At 31.6% G+C, this 16,752-nt stretch overlaps 1 protein-coding gene and 1 pseudogene across 3 annotated transcripts; both read left to right on the top strand.

Moving 5' to 3' along the window:
• Positions 1-515: 515 nt before the first annotated feature.
• Positions 516-10,630, top strand: LOC118746542 (annotated as a pseudogene).
• Positions 10,631-14,957: 4,327 nt separating this feature from the next.
• LOC118746157 (cytochrome b-c1 complex subunit 8-like) lies at positions 14,958-15,743 on the top strand. 3 transcript variants are annotated; one of them, XM_036479944.1, is made up of 3 exons: positions 14,958-15,001; positions 15,339-15,538; positions 15,600-15,743. In XM_036479944.1, the coding sequence occupies exons 2-3, from the start codon at positions 15,364-15,366 to the stop codon at positions 15,692-15,694; spliced, it is 270 nt and encodes an 89-aa protein (XP_036335837.1). In that variant the 5' UTR covers positions 14,958-15,001; positions 15,339-15,363; the 3' UTR covers positions 15,695-15,743. The 3 variants fall into 3 exon arrangements, with proteins under 3 accessions (XP_036335837.1, XP_036335835.1, XP_036335836.1); XM_036479942.1 differs by having other exon boundaries at positions 14,964-15,033; XM_036479943.1 differs by lacking the exon at positions 14,958-15,001 and adding an exon at positions 15,010-15,033 and having other exon boundaries at positions 15,285-15,538.
• Positions 15,744-16,752: the final 1,009 nt, after the last annotated feature.

Here is a 16,752-nt window from a genome sequence, read left to right as displayed (position 1 = left end):
ACACACTAAGAAAAAAATATCAATAACAAAAGCGATAATAATATCGATAGCAAAATCGATAAAAAAATGAAAATATCGATATCAAAATCGATAATAATATCGATAGCAAGTTCGATAACAAAATCGATGAAAGTATCGATAACAAAATCGATGACTAAATCGATTACAAAATCTATCAAAAAATCGATAATATCGATAGCAAAATCGATAATATCGATAGCAAGATCGATAACAAAATCGATAAAACAAACGATAACAAGATCAATAACAAAATATAAAGTGAGCTTTTAAGTTAAAGGTTACATGAGAAAACGGCCCTTATTTTGTAAAATTTAAATTTATTACTCATGGTACCCATAGATGCACGGTTTTCTTACGCTGATTCTGCAGTGTTAATAGGCTTTCTTGTTTCCGTGACACTACCGATTAAAGATTCCAAAATCACCCAAAACTTTAAAATTTAATGTTGAATAGTAAAATACAACTGGGTCAATTTGGGCAAAACAACCTTGATAATGCGACTCTGTAAATGGAACATGGACAGTTTATAGAATTAAAAAATTATATATGTAATGTATATGAATTAAAAAATAAATAAAATTTTGTTTAGGATTTTTTTTGAGTATGCAATTTTGAAGCCCATTAAATTTGAGTATAAGAAAGTGCAAGTGTTAAGCTACTGCAAAATTGCGTTGATTTTTAATATTGTTTATGCTCACGGCTTCTTGCACTTTTTCCTTATCGATGAAAATGCCTAAAAAAAAATTAACGGCAATTTTGCAATCGCAAAAAAAAAGGTGTGTAAATTGGTAATGTACTCATTTTACTCAACTTCATAACTCGAATCATTGTAGAGTGCACCCCATAACATTATACTTAAATATTGCGCAATACTCAGAGCTACCATTGTGATCTTTTCCAATTTTTTTGAAGTGGCATATTTTCAAAAACAAATTTTTTTTTCAAAAAAATTTGTATATGGAAAATTTTTCAAGAAAAAAATTAAAAAATATTTTTTTTCGTAGGGAATTTTGATGTGTGTATGTGTGTGATTTTATCGATAAAAAGGTTTTAATTGCGTATGCATGTTCACTTTGAGCAAATTGTGAGCACTGGTTGGGCCCAATTGGGCCAAAATTAGAGGCCAACTGGGAAAAACTTTTGGCTCTGATCGGGCAACCTTAAAAAATTTCCAGCAAGGAAATTTTGTCATAATGGGCAACAATTTTTGTGCCCTCAACTGGCACGAAAATCTGCTAGCATCATACAAGTGCATTTTCAGAAAAAAAATCATAACTCCAAAACGACGAATTTTAGCATATTGCTACTCGTACTGAAAACAGTTTATGCTATTCCCTAATAGACAAAAATGTTTGAGAGAAAAAAAAGATGTGGCAATTTGAAAAAAATCTATTTGAAAATAAAAGTTTGTTTTTGTTTATAAACAATAATTAATTATTAATAAACAATTACTGAAGTTTAGTTCACTAGATCGATTCAGTAGATCAATATCTGCAATTCAAAAAAAATCGTTAGAATCCTTGCTTTTTTGCGGCAGTTATAAACGATTTCATCAACAGTTGCTATTAAGAGAGGAAAAAAGAAGCGTTCGTACTCAAAAAGAAAAAATTTCATTATTCGAAAAATTCGCATTTCTGAGCAAAAAGAAAAAATACGTGTCTCCTTAAATTGTTCAAGGAACAATCTCTGTGAGTTTTATCGCAAACTTAAATTCACTTTCCCCGGCCTGGGTGATTTGAGATGGAATGAGCCATATGTATATGGTATATACATAATTTCAACGTCACTAAGGCAATTCTTTGCTGAAAAGTTTTCTGTAAATGATTTATTTATGTACATATTCCAAAGATTTTTTTTAGCATTACTATAATTTTTGATACAAAAATACATTTTTTGCGACTTATATTTCAGGGTGTCACTGCCTGCTGAAGTGGAAGAAGACTGCCCGCCGATCTCAAACGCCACAAATTTGCAGCAAACGCAACTTATACAACGGTTAACACACGTTTGTCGTTACGATCGTTTGGAGCGACCGATTGGTAAGTCTTTTCTCAAAGAAAGATACCTAGTTATGTATGTATGTACATTAGACTGCATCACTCCCCATACAAAAAAAAAATCTGTACTTTTTTTCCATTGGAATTATAGAATCTATTATATTTTAATACGTCCACTAAAATATTTCGGAAAAATATTAAGATTTAAGTGAGCTGGACCGATTTGAAAATACCTCGATAAATGGAGTTTTTTATGAATAAAAATAGTTTCTTAAAGATTTTTTGAGAGAATCCCCTCATATGACAGAATGGTTTAAGCTTAAAAAATTTCCATTAAAAAATTTAAAAAAAAAATATTAAAAAAAAAATTACGGAATCGTAATGATGAGATTTTTTGGATGTTGGTTTTTAACTTTTTTCCTAGATTGGTATAAGAAAAACTTTAATAACTGAACCTAAGCTCTTCCGATTTAGACTTAAAAAGGTGTCATTAGAAAGGTATTTTCTCAACTTTTATTGTTTTGCTAATAAACTTATTCAAAGGATGAAAGACAAAGGTAGGATCAAAGAACTTCATTCAAAGTTGAATTGAGATGTGTTGGTATTTGAAAATAAAATTGGGACACGAATGACTTCTTTTGGACAAAAAAATACACTTCTACTGATATCCCATAAGTCTAAATCAGAATAGTTTTGGCCCCGTTATTCAAGTTTTTCGTAAATCAATCTTTGAAAAAAGTAAAAAACAGCACCAAAAATCTCATTATTACGATTCCGTTGAAAAGATTTTTAAATATTTGTATGCAAATTTTTTAAACTTAACCTGTTTTGTCATCTGAGGGAGCTTTTTTTTCAAAAAGTTCTTTAAGAAACTATTTTTATTCATGAAAAACTCCATTTTTGGAGGTATTTTCAAATCGGTCCAGCTCACTTAAATCTTAATATGTTCCGAAATATTTTGGTGGACATCTTAAAATATAATAAATTTTGCAATCCTGTCGGAAAAACCGCAACTTTTTTTGGTGATGCAGTCTAATGTACATATGTATGTATATCCAATTGATTTATTTATTTTAATTAATATTTCTTTTGATAACAGAATATGGAAAAAATGGCGAACGTTTACCCGTCACAGTTAAGGCACGAATTTACGTATACTTCCTACAGAATCTGAACTCTGATTTACTGCAATTTAAAATGCACGCATTACTGCAATTAAGTTTTAACGATAGTCTCCTAGCCTATAAGTAGTTAAAGCGAAACGACAATATCATCGGGCAAAAGCATTTAAGTGAGCGTTTGTGGCTACCGCATATATTTTTCGCCAACGAACGTGACTCCAGCATCCTGGGTACCGACGAAAAGGATGTGCTTACATCGATATCACCGGAAGGTCGAGTGGTGATATCGCAACGCCTCCAAGCTACACTATATTATTACATGAATTTTAAAAAGTTTCCATTCGACGAGCAATTCTGTTCCACAATACTGGAAAGCTGTAAGTACAACAGAATAGAAAAAGCATGCAACCTGTATCTATATAAAAAAATGTTTCTTATTTCGATAGGGATGTACAACAAAACTGAAATGGTGCTGCAATGGGAATCATATTCGCCAATTTCGTTCGATCCGGAAATGCATCTTACTGAATACAATATGCAGAGATTTTGGTATAACGAAACAATCGTTAACTCAGACGGTATAAACTTACGACATGGTTCCTTTGGTAAGTAAATAAGCGGTGTGTGATCGGGAAGTTATGGATTTGTACACCATTTATTATTTTACACAAAATTAGTTTCAACATAAAGGGGTTTTCTTTGTGAAAACGTATGGAGACGCTAGAGGGGAATCATAGTGTTGCATATAGAACGTCCGGTCGCGAAAGGAGCATACATTTGTTTTTCTTTTTTTTTCTGGTGTTGAAGCCTGATAAGTTAAGAAGGTTTTTAGTGCTTGGGTCAACGGAAACAAAACTTTTCTGACTTTGGTAAGGAGTGTTGCTATGCACACACATGTCGTCGTTTAAAGTACAAAACCGCGTATCGTCATTCGGCATAACCGCTGCCAAAAATTGGGTTTGCTCACACAAGCTCTGGGCTCAATCCTTATCCATTTGTCCTGAAATATACCAGCCTGAAATGCGATTGCTTTATTAAAAAGAGAACCATTTTGTAATATGAGTGTTTTTACTCCCTATAAAATAAAATATGCAACCTCACGGTTTTGCATTATATTGATACGAGGTATTGTACTTTAAACGACGATATGTATGTCGATTGTAAAGAAAAATTGCGCTCGTGTTTAGGCGCGGTTTTTTATTTAAAGGAGTAACTTTAGAAGCTAAATTTTTTTTTCAAATATGGGCATTTGCAACGGTCGCGAACCGTACGTTCGTACGCTTTTGAAGTTCAAAAAACAAGGAAATTTTTATTATTTTTTTTTTATGTTTCGATAGCGTTTTTTCTAGGTATATCTCTGGTGCAAAAAGGATGATCTTCCGATTTTTATTATTATTGTTATTTTACAACGCTTTTATCAACTTACAATAGTGGTATTCATCTAAACCGATAACTTTATTTAAGCACTCTTTTACATGAACGCCCCATACTCTCCTTTCGTTTACGCTTGCGACAGTAGTCGTGTTTTCTTTGCTTATCGAGCTCAGTATCAGCAATTTTATACCACTAGCACGATTATTAAGAAATTTTAGAAATGACCTCTCTAAATGGGAAAAAATTATATTTAGACGAGTTAATGTTCATTTAAATAAATATTTACTATAAAGACGATTTATTTGAAACAAGTATGAATTCATTTGTCCCTGCTACCAGACCGTGCGGCCCAATGATAATGGATCACAAATTTTAGTTTGGTTTTTGTTCTCAAGCCGCCACTATCCAATTTCTATGTGGAATTGCTCGGTGATTCCGAAAATCGAGTTAATTTTTTTTTCTATGGAAACGTTTTCAAGATATTTTGAATTTACCGTTATTCAGCATGAATCTAAAATTGGTTCCTTTTAATCACGTATATCTTACGAATCAATTTAAAAATCTTAATATAAAATACGGCAAATGAAAGCTAATGACATTCTTCATAAACCATATATACACCACTTTCCGATAGGGCTGATAGCTTCCAGTTTCTTTTTTTTTATGAAAAAATGAAAAAAATCTAATGTTAACAAAAGCAAAATTAAAGTAATAACAGGTTCTGTGCCAAATTTTTGCATTTGTACTAAAGCCTGTTCTATTACAAAAAAAAAATCAAGTTACTGATGAAGAAAATCAATGGATAAATAAGAAATAATGAGTGCTCAAATAAAAATGCGCAAAGATTTTTCGTATGAAATATGAGCAGAAAAGCGCATTACTTAGGTGTACGTGGCGTGTGAGTAGCTTTCTTTCCTGATTATTTTACATACAAAAAATCTTTGCGTATTTACATTTGACCACTCATTATTTCTTATTTATCCATCGATTTTCTTCATTAGTAATTTGATTTTTTTTTTTAACAGAACAGGGTTTAGTACAAATGCAAAAATTTGGCACAGAACCTATTTTTCTTAAAATTTTTCTTCTGTTAAAGTTTGATTTTTTTTTATCATTTATTCATTGAAAAAATAAAAAAAGCTGCAATGATTAATTAATTTGTCAGAAACTATAAGCCCTATCGAAAAGTGTATATATGGTTTCTGGAGAATTTCATTAGCTTTAATTTTCCGTATTTTATATTAAGGTTTTTAAATTGGTTCGTAAGATATACGTGATTAAAAGGAACCAACTTTAGCTTTAAGCTGAATAACGGTAAATTGAAAATATCTTGAAAACGTATTCATAATACGTGTGTAATCAGTGAAACAAACCAAGCAGAACGGACAATAAATCCAACCAGATCTCTATCAGAATCATATCGTTGTTGTTGAATTTGCATGCAAAATTTTTATCGGATCCCGATTATTGCCTAAGAAAACATGGCTAGAGTTTCCACAGAGTTGCATTGGCTTCAGTTTATCAACTTTATTCAGTGAAATTGCTGGAGAAACTTATCAGAAATGTGAACTTTTGCTAAAATTTCAAAATCAAAAGTTATCCAACAAATTCTATGGGAAATATTTTTTTTTTACTTTTTAGTCCATTTATAAAAGCGTGGTATATTAAAAAGTTTTTATTTTATTTTATATTTTTCAATATGTGAGTATTAAACATGCTGGTCGCGAACGAACGAATAATGGAAGTCGCTTTTAGCTGCAAATTGAAAAATGCAAGAAACTGCGAAATGAAAGAATATTCTAAAGCCATTAATTTCTTATTAAAGTGAAATAAGGAAGGTACTAACTAATTAAGCCTTGAAATATCTCTATTCGTTTTTTTAACCGACTTCCAAAAAAGGAGGAGGTTATCAGTTCGTCGGAATATATATTTTTTTTTTCACCACGTCAACCGATTTCGATAATTCTTGTTGCATCGGCAAGGTAGTGTCTCAGAGTTGGTCCCATACTAATCCGATCCGATCCGATCAGTGGATCATGAGATATATATATATATATATTTTTTTATATGAGAGTTGAAGTCGGTTTTTTTTTTGCTAAAAATTACTTGTTGTTTATAAGCTTAAGCACCGGTCGCGAACGTACAATTTTTCCATCATTATTTATACCTTTCATTGACATGAAATGGTATTGTAGACTCCCCCACTTAGCCAAGTCCATCTGTCTTTCTGTTTGAACGCAATTTAGTCCCTCTGTTTTCCAGATATCCGACTAAAATTTGATAAGTGAGTGCGTTTTTGTAATGCTTTAATCATTTGTCGGAACCGTCAAAATCGGGCCACTATAACTTATAGCTCCCATACAACTGATTGATCATTTTAGTTATCGGTCCTAGTTGACCATTCTGTGGAAATGGTTATATGCAATTCTTAATCAGTCATCCTTTAAAATATGTACTCGTAGGATTAATTAAAAATATACACTCATTCCTAAAAGTATTAATATTTTTTTGTATATTTTCATTACATTACTAAAAATTTATATTTGCACGTTTTTATGTATTTTTCTTAGTGGGCAATTACAGTTCGCTTAGTTTTACTGTTCATCTCAATCGTGAGATCGGTTTCTATTTATTGGACTACTTCCTGCCCTCAATGATGATCGTTGCCATCTCATGGGTCTCATTCTGGCTGCAAGCCGATCAATCGCCCCCACGAATTATGCTGGGTAAGTATTAATTTTTTGTACATTATGTTGTCTAAAGTCTATCTTTGATTAAACTCCTGCATATGTATGTGTACATATACGTAAATTTCACTATCAAATATCTTCCAAATGAAGAACTACTTATGTACATATGTATGAATGTATGTACAATTCAGGGACTCATTTTTATTGACGTTAAATAGGTATTGTATACTTAAATATTATTATTATTATGTATTAAATAGGTTGTATACTTCCAAAAAGGATGATCTTAGTAATAAGTACTGACATTAACCGTTGTCATTCGCCATCGAAATGTCTAGATTCTGAATTTAAATAGCTAACCAAGTCCACTATAAATTTCACAAAAAGAAAGATTGTCAAAAAATCCCCTGAGTAATTTTTCGAAAAAATTCCCTTTTAATATTCCTTAGTATTTCCGCGTTTTACTAGCGTTAATTTCGAAGTTCCATAAGTCTTTCTGATTTACTTAGTTTTTGGGGTTATTTACAACCAAGGAATGAAACCGATTCAAAATAACGTTCCGGTTTGGGTTTCGGTTTTGCCAAGTGTTTCGGTTTCGGTTTTGGTTTCGTTCTTCAAAATTTATTTCGGTTTTGGTTTCGTTCCGGTTTCGGTTTTTCACAGAAATTTTGTTAATATTATTTAAATCACAATGTCTTAAACGTTGAGGAAAGAAAATCGAAAATTACAGTTCACTGATAATATCAACACTAGGTTCTTTCCCTAACAATCCGGACCGGATTTGGTAATTAGAGAATAAGAGAAACATTTTCTTTCAAAAATGGAACAATGTTCAGAAGTACGGAAACGCAAAAACCCACATTTCGTGCCCACAAGTCGAGAAACAGCTGATTCCCGTTGTTCTTGTTTTTGTCACTTATACCATGTTCTGACCGACATCGGAAACATGTTTTCGTTGCTAAAACTTTTTTTTTCGATTATTTATCGAAGTGGAAGTCATATTTTATCATCTTTAATACGCCATTTCGGATTTATTGTTAATTGCCTGGCCAAAGCAAAATAAGAATGAAAGTTAAAGGTTGTAAATGAAAAGAAAATGAAGGAAAAATGTTTTGGTTGTCGGTCAGAACATGGTATTAAATGCAAACACTTGGAAATTGAATTTTGGTTTCACAAATTTGATTTTAAGTACATAGATTGAAAATACATCAACAGGCCATTCACTTTTCCTTAAAAGCACCAAGTAAATGCAGGCAACATGTAAACACAATACAGCTGATATGCACCTTGACACTTTATCCATTTTTACTCGGAGAAAATTTCGGGCTATTTCGGGCAGGAAGAAGAATACACTTACGATCGAATACGCTCGAATTTTCGCTCTCTATTACCCATTTTGTTGAGTACAGGCATGATTTCTGGGCTATTTTGGGCACACGCGGGATCTCGCATTGCGTACGGGAAAGAAACTACTTAAATATAATTAATCGATTATCGATTCACAACAACAGTCATCAGCAGATTTTTGCGAAAAGTTACCTTGCTATACTTATTTACTACTTAACAAGAATTTTAGCAAAATGTTGCTGATTTTGGTTAAATAAATCATTTATTTCAAAGAAATTTTTATTTATTATTTTTGTAAATTTATGGAAACCGATTGAAACCTGTGATTTAAATGGTTTCGGTATCGTTCCTTTTCAGGTCAAGATAACGGTTACGGTTTCGGTTTCGGTTTTGAAAAACGAAACGGTTTTAAACGGTTACGGTTTCGGTTTGGGTTTCGGTTTCATTCCTTGTTTACAACTAATACTGTTGTTTTTTAAGAGATTAAATTAATTAGGTTTTGTTTTTTTTTCATGAAAATCATTAAAAATTCTAAAATATATATGCTATCATGTCATGTTAAACCTACGAATTAAAATATAAAAAATTATCACTTTTCATTATTCTTAGTGTTACCGCGTATTAATGGCGTTACTTAGCCTCTTTAGGGGAATCTTTAACTAATACTGCTTAAAAACTTAATTTTGAGCTAACTAATTTTTGGCTTTTCATGAAAACAAAAAATTCTATATAAAACATACATGTCGTCAATAAAAATAAATCCCGACGTGCTCGAAAACATATATTATTTTAACACACCCGTACATAGATATTAAAAAAATAAATAAAAACTATTACAAGGGGTATTAAAATTAAATGGAAAATTATGATAATTTCAGACTGCTTAAGTTCCAATAAATTATTTTATTAAAACTGTATTTAATTTAAAATAAAAAGAAAAATCAAAATTTCGTTTCTTCACAAATTTTTATATATTTTTTGTGTAAAAGGGTATTTAATAAAATTGTATAATGAAAATACATTCATACATATATATATATATATATATATATATCTATATATATATATATATATATTCGACTATGCGCACTTGCTTGCATAGACCTACGAAGAATTCGTCAATTCCATTTAATTCGTTATACAAGTTTTAACTGTATATCAATACATGCACACATGCACTTTCCCAACACTAACACGAGTACTTACATAATTTCAGGTACCAGCACAATGCTATCATTCATTACATTATCCTCCTCGCAAACTAAGACCTTACCCAAAGTCAGTTACATAAAAGTTTCTGAAATTTGGTTCCTTGGCTGCACATTCTTCATCTTCGGAAGTTTGGTAGAATTCGCATTCGTCAATACGATTTGGCGACGCAAGGAGAATGTGGAATTGAAAAAGGTGAATAGTAAATATATTGTAAAGGCATCGCTGACACCTCGTCCGACGCGACGTGATATAAACAAGAATAACCTTGCGCGAACGCGCTCCTGTTCCAGTCTCGATAACATTACATCCAGCACGGAAAGTGTCCTAAAGGGTCATTCAAATCCAGGCTACAATAATTACTTAACTGTGCATGTAAGTGTGAACATTTGGTGTCTCACGTTTTATAAAAACATAATAAATTTCCGTTTAGAATCTACCTATAATCACTACCGAGTGCGCGGACACAAACTCCGTGACCAGCGAGCGCAATAGCAATTGTACCGATCACGTTGTTAATATCGACAAAGATGGACGTTTTGAGATGAACGGTGGCAAGGATCAGGAAACGCCTGCCGACCACACTACATTCACAACAATGGCACCACAAGAGATTGCTATGTGGATAGACAGGCGATCACGCTTTCTATTTCCGGTCATGTTTCTTGCCTTCAATGCGCTCTACTGGGCGTTTGTGTATTGCTTTTGATGGCAGCTAAATGAATTTAGGTTGACAAGAACACTCTAGTATTATTTATCAAGTAGTTGAACGCCTTTAATTACATATAATTACGAATGTCACAGATGTATGTACACATATGTAGTTACCTAAACCAAAAATACTTTTAAGCTAGGTTTTTTTTTATAAAAAATGCACATACATATACATATGTATATATTATACATATGTATGCTTACGTTTGTATGTAATTAATACAAATAGATCCATTGTATATAAAATCTCATCAAACGCTCCGAAATGTAATTTTAGTGAATTCTATTCGCAAAACTAGTCACTAAGTCAGTTGCATATGTGCATACATACATACATATCTATATGTTGACGTACTATATGTGTACATAAATAAATATTTATAAGAACTAAACATCAGTATCAGAGCAGAAAGGCATCTTCATACATATATGTATGTATATATACATACATATGTATTTATCTACATACATACATATGTACTTAGTTTGTACGGCAATAGCCCCAACGAAAACATACTTTGCACATTTTTACACATGTCATTTTATCTCAAAAATAAATGTCACTATTTTATGAAACTGTTGTGTATGAAAAGTGTTCTCCATTTCTTAACGGTAGTGCGCAGATAAACAACAAAGTTATTTTAATTTCTTTTTTCAATTCTGATAATAAAAGAATTACTCATCGAAGAATTTGTGAGACCATTACTAAATTTACTAATTTGCAAATAGTCCAATACTCCTTTTAATTAATTGAAATTATAAAGATAAGAATTAAAAATATTGCATATGCATAGGTACAATTATCATATTTAAATTACGTATATCAGCAATACTCTAAATTTGTTCTGATGTCCAAAAATTAGCAGATAATGGAAAAATTAATTAGGTTCGTACAGTGAAAAAAATATATATATGAATTTGATAAGAGAAGTTAGTGGCAGCAGGTTTTATACTTGGGAGTAGAGTACAAAGCAAAGAGTGCTTGCAAGCGTAGAAGAGACAAATGTAATTCTGCAACCCTTTAGTATGTATAAAAACGTAAGGAACATACATTACAAACATGTACATCGTTACCTTAATATAGAAAGCCCATAACACATATAGTCGCTAAAACTCAAAAAAGTCGTAACTGGCTAAAATTTGTTATTGCTTAAAATGATGTGGGGACTTATAATTCGATGAAATGCATCATAAACAATCAAAACGGGAATTTTGGATTTTCACTTAGTTACGGCTTTTTGTATTTCGGCGACAATATGAGTTAGGGCCTTTCTTTATTAAGGTAACGATATATATCAGTCTTTCTTAGTTCAAAAATTCATCTCTTACATAAATGAAAAAAAATTAGATCAAATTAAGCATATACAACTTTTCCAGGCCAAGTATGAATATTTTCTCCAAAGGGCTAAAAAAGGGCTAGGGGCAATTTTAAATTTATGTGGCCAAAAGAAGTATGTGGTAGCTAAATCTAGCCACCAAAGGTCTGGAACGGCAACACTGGTTCACATGCGAATGCTTTGCGTACGCACACAGTTGAGTGTGAGCTTGAAAAAGAGGCATATTATGCATTTCAAATTAGTTTTTATTCTATAATTCTGAAATATATTTTAATTCTCTATCTTTTGATGTATCAACTATTGCAAAAAGTTAAATAATAATGAAGATATTGGTCAAAATAAAAACATCGCGCTCACGCTCACGCTCGCATTGAACTGTATAGCAGGCTTAACTTACTTCGCTGTATCAGCCGCCTTTTAAGGTCTGATTATGCATACTTCGCATAACTTCGCATAACTTTTTAAACGTAGCACAACTTTGCAAAACTTAAGGCTGTACCAACCTTATGCATCGACACTATAGGGTTATTTACGGTGTGTGAACAAAAACAGCTGATTTTTGGTTTCTTCAGGTAAGCGGTTTTTTTACAGAAAATTTCGTTTAAGTGGTTTTAACGGGTATATTTGCAGTCCAAATTAAGCCGGCACTAAATTTCTTTGCCGTTTGACATAATTTGCAATGCAATACCTGTAAAAATATATAAATAAATTACGTATGTGCTTCTTAAAAAATACGTAATAACCTACATATATTAAATTATATATTTACTAGAAAGAACATAAAAATACCTTTCATTTGATATATAACTTAATATTATAGTTAATTAATTTTTTGGATGTAAAATGATATTTTAATATAAAATGAAAATTTTGAATAAAAAAAATAGCGCGATATTTTCTTCCAAATGTTCGCCTGCAGAGCTTTTTTTCTTTTAACATATAAAATCACGTTTTAATATTCAGTGATATTACCGAAGATTTTTTTATAATAAATCATATATTTAATTAAAGGCGTTTTTGTGCTCTTTCTTATCTTGTGCATATCTTTTAATATAGTTTTATTGAGAAAAAAATAATTTTGTAAGAAAAATTTCATAATTTATATGTACATATATGTTATATACACATATGATATCATTTAATTACCTTTCCAACCCTATCCATACTTTGAAAATTGGTTCAAAACTTTTCAAAATATAAGCTTTTGAAAATACTGGCCCGTAGTCATAGAGAAGTTAGAAAAAGGTTTTAACGATTAAAATTGTGTTTTATTGTAATCACCATTTTAACTCTTTCATAGTCAACTTAAAATGCATTTTATGGCAAAAACAGAATTTTAACTTTAAAATGAGGAGATCGCGGTTTTAAAATGGTAAAATAAGGTTCTAAGTTTTGTTTTGTTGTTGAAGTAGTAAACGCGATTCCAAAAATTTTTTTTTTTATTTTTTATTTTTATTTTACCATAAACATTATTTTATTAAATTTTGTTGTATTATCTTTTTTTTGTTTATAGTATTTCATATAATTATTTCGTTATTAATAAAATTTTTCGGAGTTTAATTTTAATTAAAAAGGCCAGAACAACTATACTTAAAAAACAAAAATTTAAGTAATATTTAAAAGAAGAAAAAAAAGATGTCCACGTTTTTCGTTTTCAATCTCATAATTTGTTTATAATGACTTTTGCTAAATTTCAAAATCAAAAGTTATTAAAATAAATTCTATGGGAATGAGAAATGTTATTTTCTAATTTAGAGAATTTATAAAAGCGTGGTACATTAAAAAGTTTTTTTTTCTTTTATACTTTTTAGTCTTGTCTGTATAAAATTTTGGAATAGATACTAAAATAATTCAACTTGCAGTGAAAAGAGAATAGAAGACTATGCAAGCAAAATTTTGTTTGCTCACATTTAGTATATGCCTACATATGTACATACATACATATAGCAGCAATTAATTTCATTTAAAGAAGTGGCGTGTCGTCCATTTCCGCTGTAGCGTATATAGTGCATATATTTAACATCTTCTGGCGAGGCGACATCTATCTCTAGAGTTCTTCTAATTGTATGTCTTTGATATGATACCTACGACGAGGTTGATATCTAGACTAGGTTTGCCATAAATACCTTTGCTATATTTACAGTAGGCGGTCTGGACATACAAGCAGAGAACGTTTATAAATGAGAAGGCGCATTTCCAGTGTAAGCTTTTTGCCATCAACAATTTTGAGGTGCGGTCGAGCAAATACACCACTCGTCGATATGGACACGATATCGAACCAAAAGTATTGATATAGTAGGTACTAAGAAAAAATAAAAATATATTCAACTATGTTATTAGGCAAAGAATTGTTAAAGAAGCATGATGCAATAATACAAGGTGGTATCAGTTGTGACAGCTCGATTTGACACTGCCTTAGCTCAGTAGAATAAGAAGGAAAACGGGCAGAAATGAATCCCCATTTGGGCAGAAAATAATTGCCTTTCCAAACGATTTTTATGTACGTCTTTTTCCGTTGATAACCACGATGTCTTTTATTTTTTTACATTTTGGGGACAATAATTATCCATCAATTTTGAATATTAATATCTGAAAACACCAAGCTTTTTTAGATACAATTTCCCAACGAATAGTAGTATAAAAATTAAGATCGGTAGCACTGAAAATAAGCATGCCGAACTTGTCAAAATTACAACAAACACGTCGCTACTGACAACACCTTGTTATTATTCCATCATGCGTAATGACTTTCGATTTTGATAATTTTTGACAAGCAATGTGTGTGAAGAAATTGAAAGGCATAACTGATTGTGTGTTGTCAGCATAAAGGAATTTGGCTACCGCTAAAAGGATTCGCGGCAACACTGGTCATTTGTAGGGCGTACAATGTTGTCTATCCCGATTAAGGGCACAATAATACAGCCCAAAAATTATTATAATATTTTTAATTTCAAGTACTTTTTAATTAAGTAAAATATTTTTGATCTTAAAAAAACTATCAATAACTAAATATATTTTAGACGTCTTACGGAAAGTTTTAAACGCATGAATATATGGTTATAAAATTTATAATTTACAAGAACAAAAGGGAAATTTTGAAGTTGACATGACTTACGAACCTTAAAACGTTCTGTTCCTGTGTGTTTGTCATCGTGTTGCAAATTGTCGAGGTGTTGTCGATCCGTTTAAAGGCACGTAATTTTTGTGTTTGTCTTTGATCAAGGTAATAAAACATTTTGTGTGCGAATTTTCCAAAAATAATGTGCAAAATACATTATATCGAAAGGGCTATAAATATGCATATTTTGGGCAAAAGTGTCGCAAACGTGCATAAGCGCCCGCTGTAGCTACAGAGCTAAAGATCTAAAAAAAATTACATAACTCGGATTGCGGCAGGAATTTTAGAAAAAATATTTAGCAAAATGTTTATAATAACCATTTGCATATTTATACAAATAATTGTCCACCTCTTAGCTTGCTGACATCATATAATGCCATCTATTCACCAGTGTTCGTTTGTAATTCTAGTGTAGAGAATACATAGTCAAACAAGATGCGCGTCACCTCGTCCCTGCTTGGAGCCCACTTTGGCAACTTGGCCAAGGTACATGGCATTGTCACCTATAAATTGTCGCCATTTGAACAGCGTGCGTTTGCTGGCGCGATAAGCAAAGGTTTGCCCAACATTTTCAGACGCATCCGTTCCCATATTTTTATTGTGACACCGCGTAAGTTATGAAATCTCAACTTGAATTATTGAATTGATTTATTATTTGTGTGATTTTATAGCTTTCATTGTTGGTTACTTGATCTATGACCTGACGGAACGTGAACACCACCACTTGACTCGCAAGAATCCCAAGGAATTCGAGAATGATGAATAAACGGTTGTTTAAATAAAACCACACACCACAAAAATTTTTAAATTAAATACATCATATGTAGTTTAATTTGGAAAGTAGAACAAATATGCAGCTTATTAAATTTTGTGGTTTATTTCAATCTAAAAACTATGTAACTTCTCTTGTCTATGAAAATAGGCTTGTATTTAACTTAAATATTTATATACTGGATTTCTATAACTTATATAATTTAAATTCTCAGAATAGCTTCCTAGGGTCGTATCCGTTAAGCTAAACAAAATATTCCCCAAGTGTTAAATGAAAGGATTCGTGTTGGTGAATGTCGATCTGCCTTAACTACCCAGTATATAATTTCAGGAGTTAAAAGCCCTTCCGATAGGCCTTCCTGAGAATCAAGAGACCTTCCACTCTACATTCCTTTCTCCTTTATTTTTTGTATGGAGTGGTACAAATTGAAGGTCTTCCTCTTTCGCTACCCATAGAAGGGCTTTTATAGGACGTACTTCAAAGGCCTTTTGGTAGAGTTCTTTTAAGTGTCTTCTTTAATTTATAAAAATCATACATCTTTGAAGTATTTGCTTAAGGTTTATAGAAATATGTGTTATTGTAATATAAAATTTTTATTGGAATTCATTTGTAATGTTAAATAATTAATCAGCCTTATCATGAGTTTAATTTTCCCCGAACCGGTTCACTTTTTACTTTTGGTTTCCATGGTTTTACTATGGACGGACGACAAAGTACTTTTTCAGCCCTTCTTGGGTAGGCCTCTTAGAATGACTTCACTTAAGAAGGCCTACCTAAATTTTCTTTATTTGTGGCCCATTGTATGACGACTGAGAGCCGATGGGCAACTGCATATTTACTTAAATTCGCATACGTATCGCAACTGGTTATTGAGCAAGAATGATAGAATACAAGATTGCGCCGATCAGAGAGGATTTTAGAGAATAACTTTTGTGTGACGTCACACTGGTGCAATTGCGAGAGAGAAATGCCAAAACGTGAGCAAGAATGGAAGAAGAAGAAAAAATGTTGCAAGGAAAACGTAAACAAGTTGCACAAGTGTGACGTCATGC

Source organism: Rhagoletis pomonella, unplaced genomic scaffold (assembly GCF_013731165.1).
Source record: "Rhagoletis pomonella isolate Grant_MI unplaced genomic scaffold, Rhpom_1.0 Rhpom_scaffold_00010, whole genome shotgun sequence".
Taxonomy (NCBI): Eukaryota; Metazoa; Arthropoda; class Insecta; order Diptera; family Tephritidae; genus Rhagoletis; species Rhagoletis pomonella.
Note: the sequence above shows the minus strand (reverse complement) of the source record. Positions and strands in the feature narration are given on the sequence as shown.

Coding starts and splice junctions, on each gene's coding strand:
- LOC118746157 (XM_036479944.1), top strand. CDS start 15,364: ATGCGCGTCACCTCGTCCCTGCTTGGAGCCCACTTTGGCAACTTGGCC. Junction 15,539..15,599: donor TATTTTTATTGTGACACCGC/GTAAGTTATGAA, acceptor GTGATTTTATAG/CTTTCATTGTTGGTTACTTG.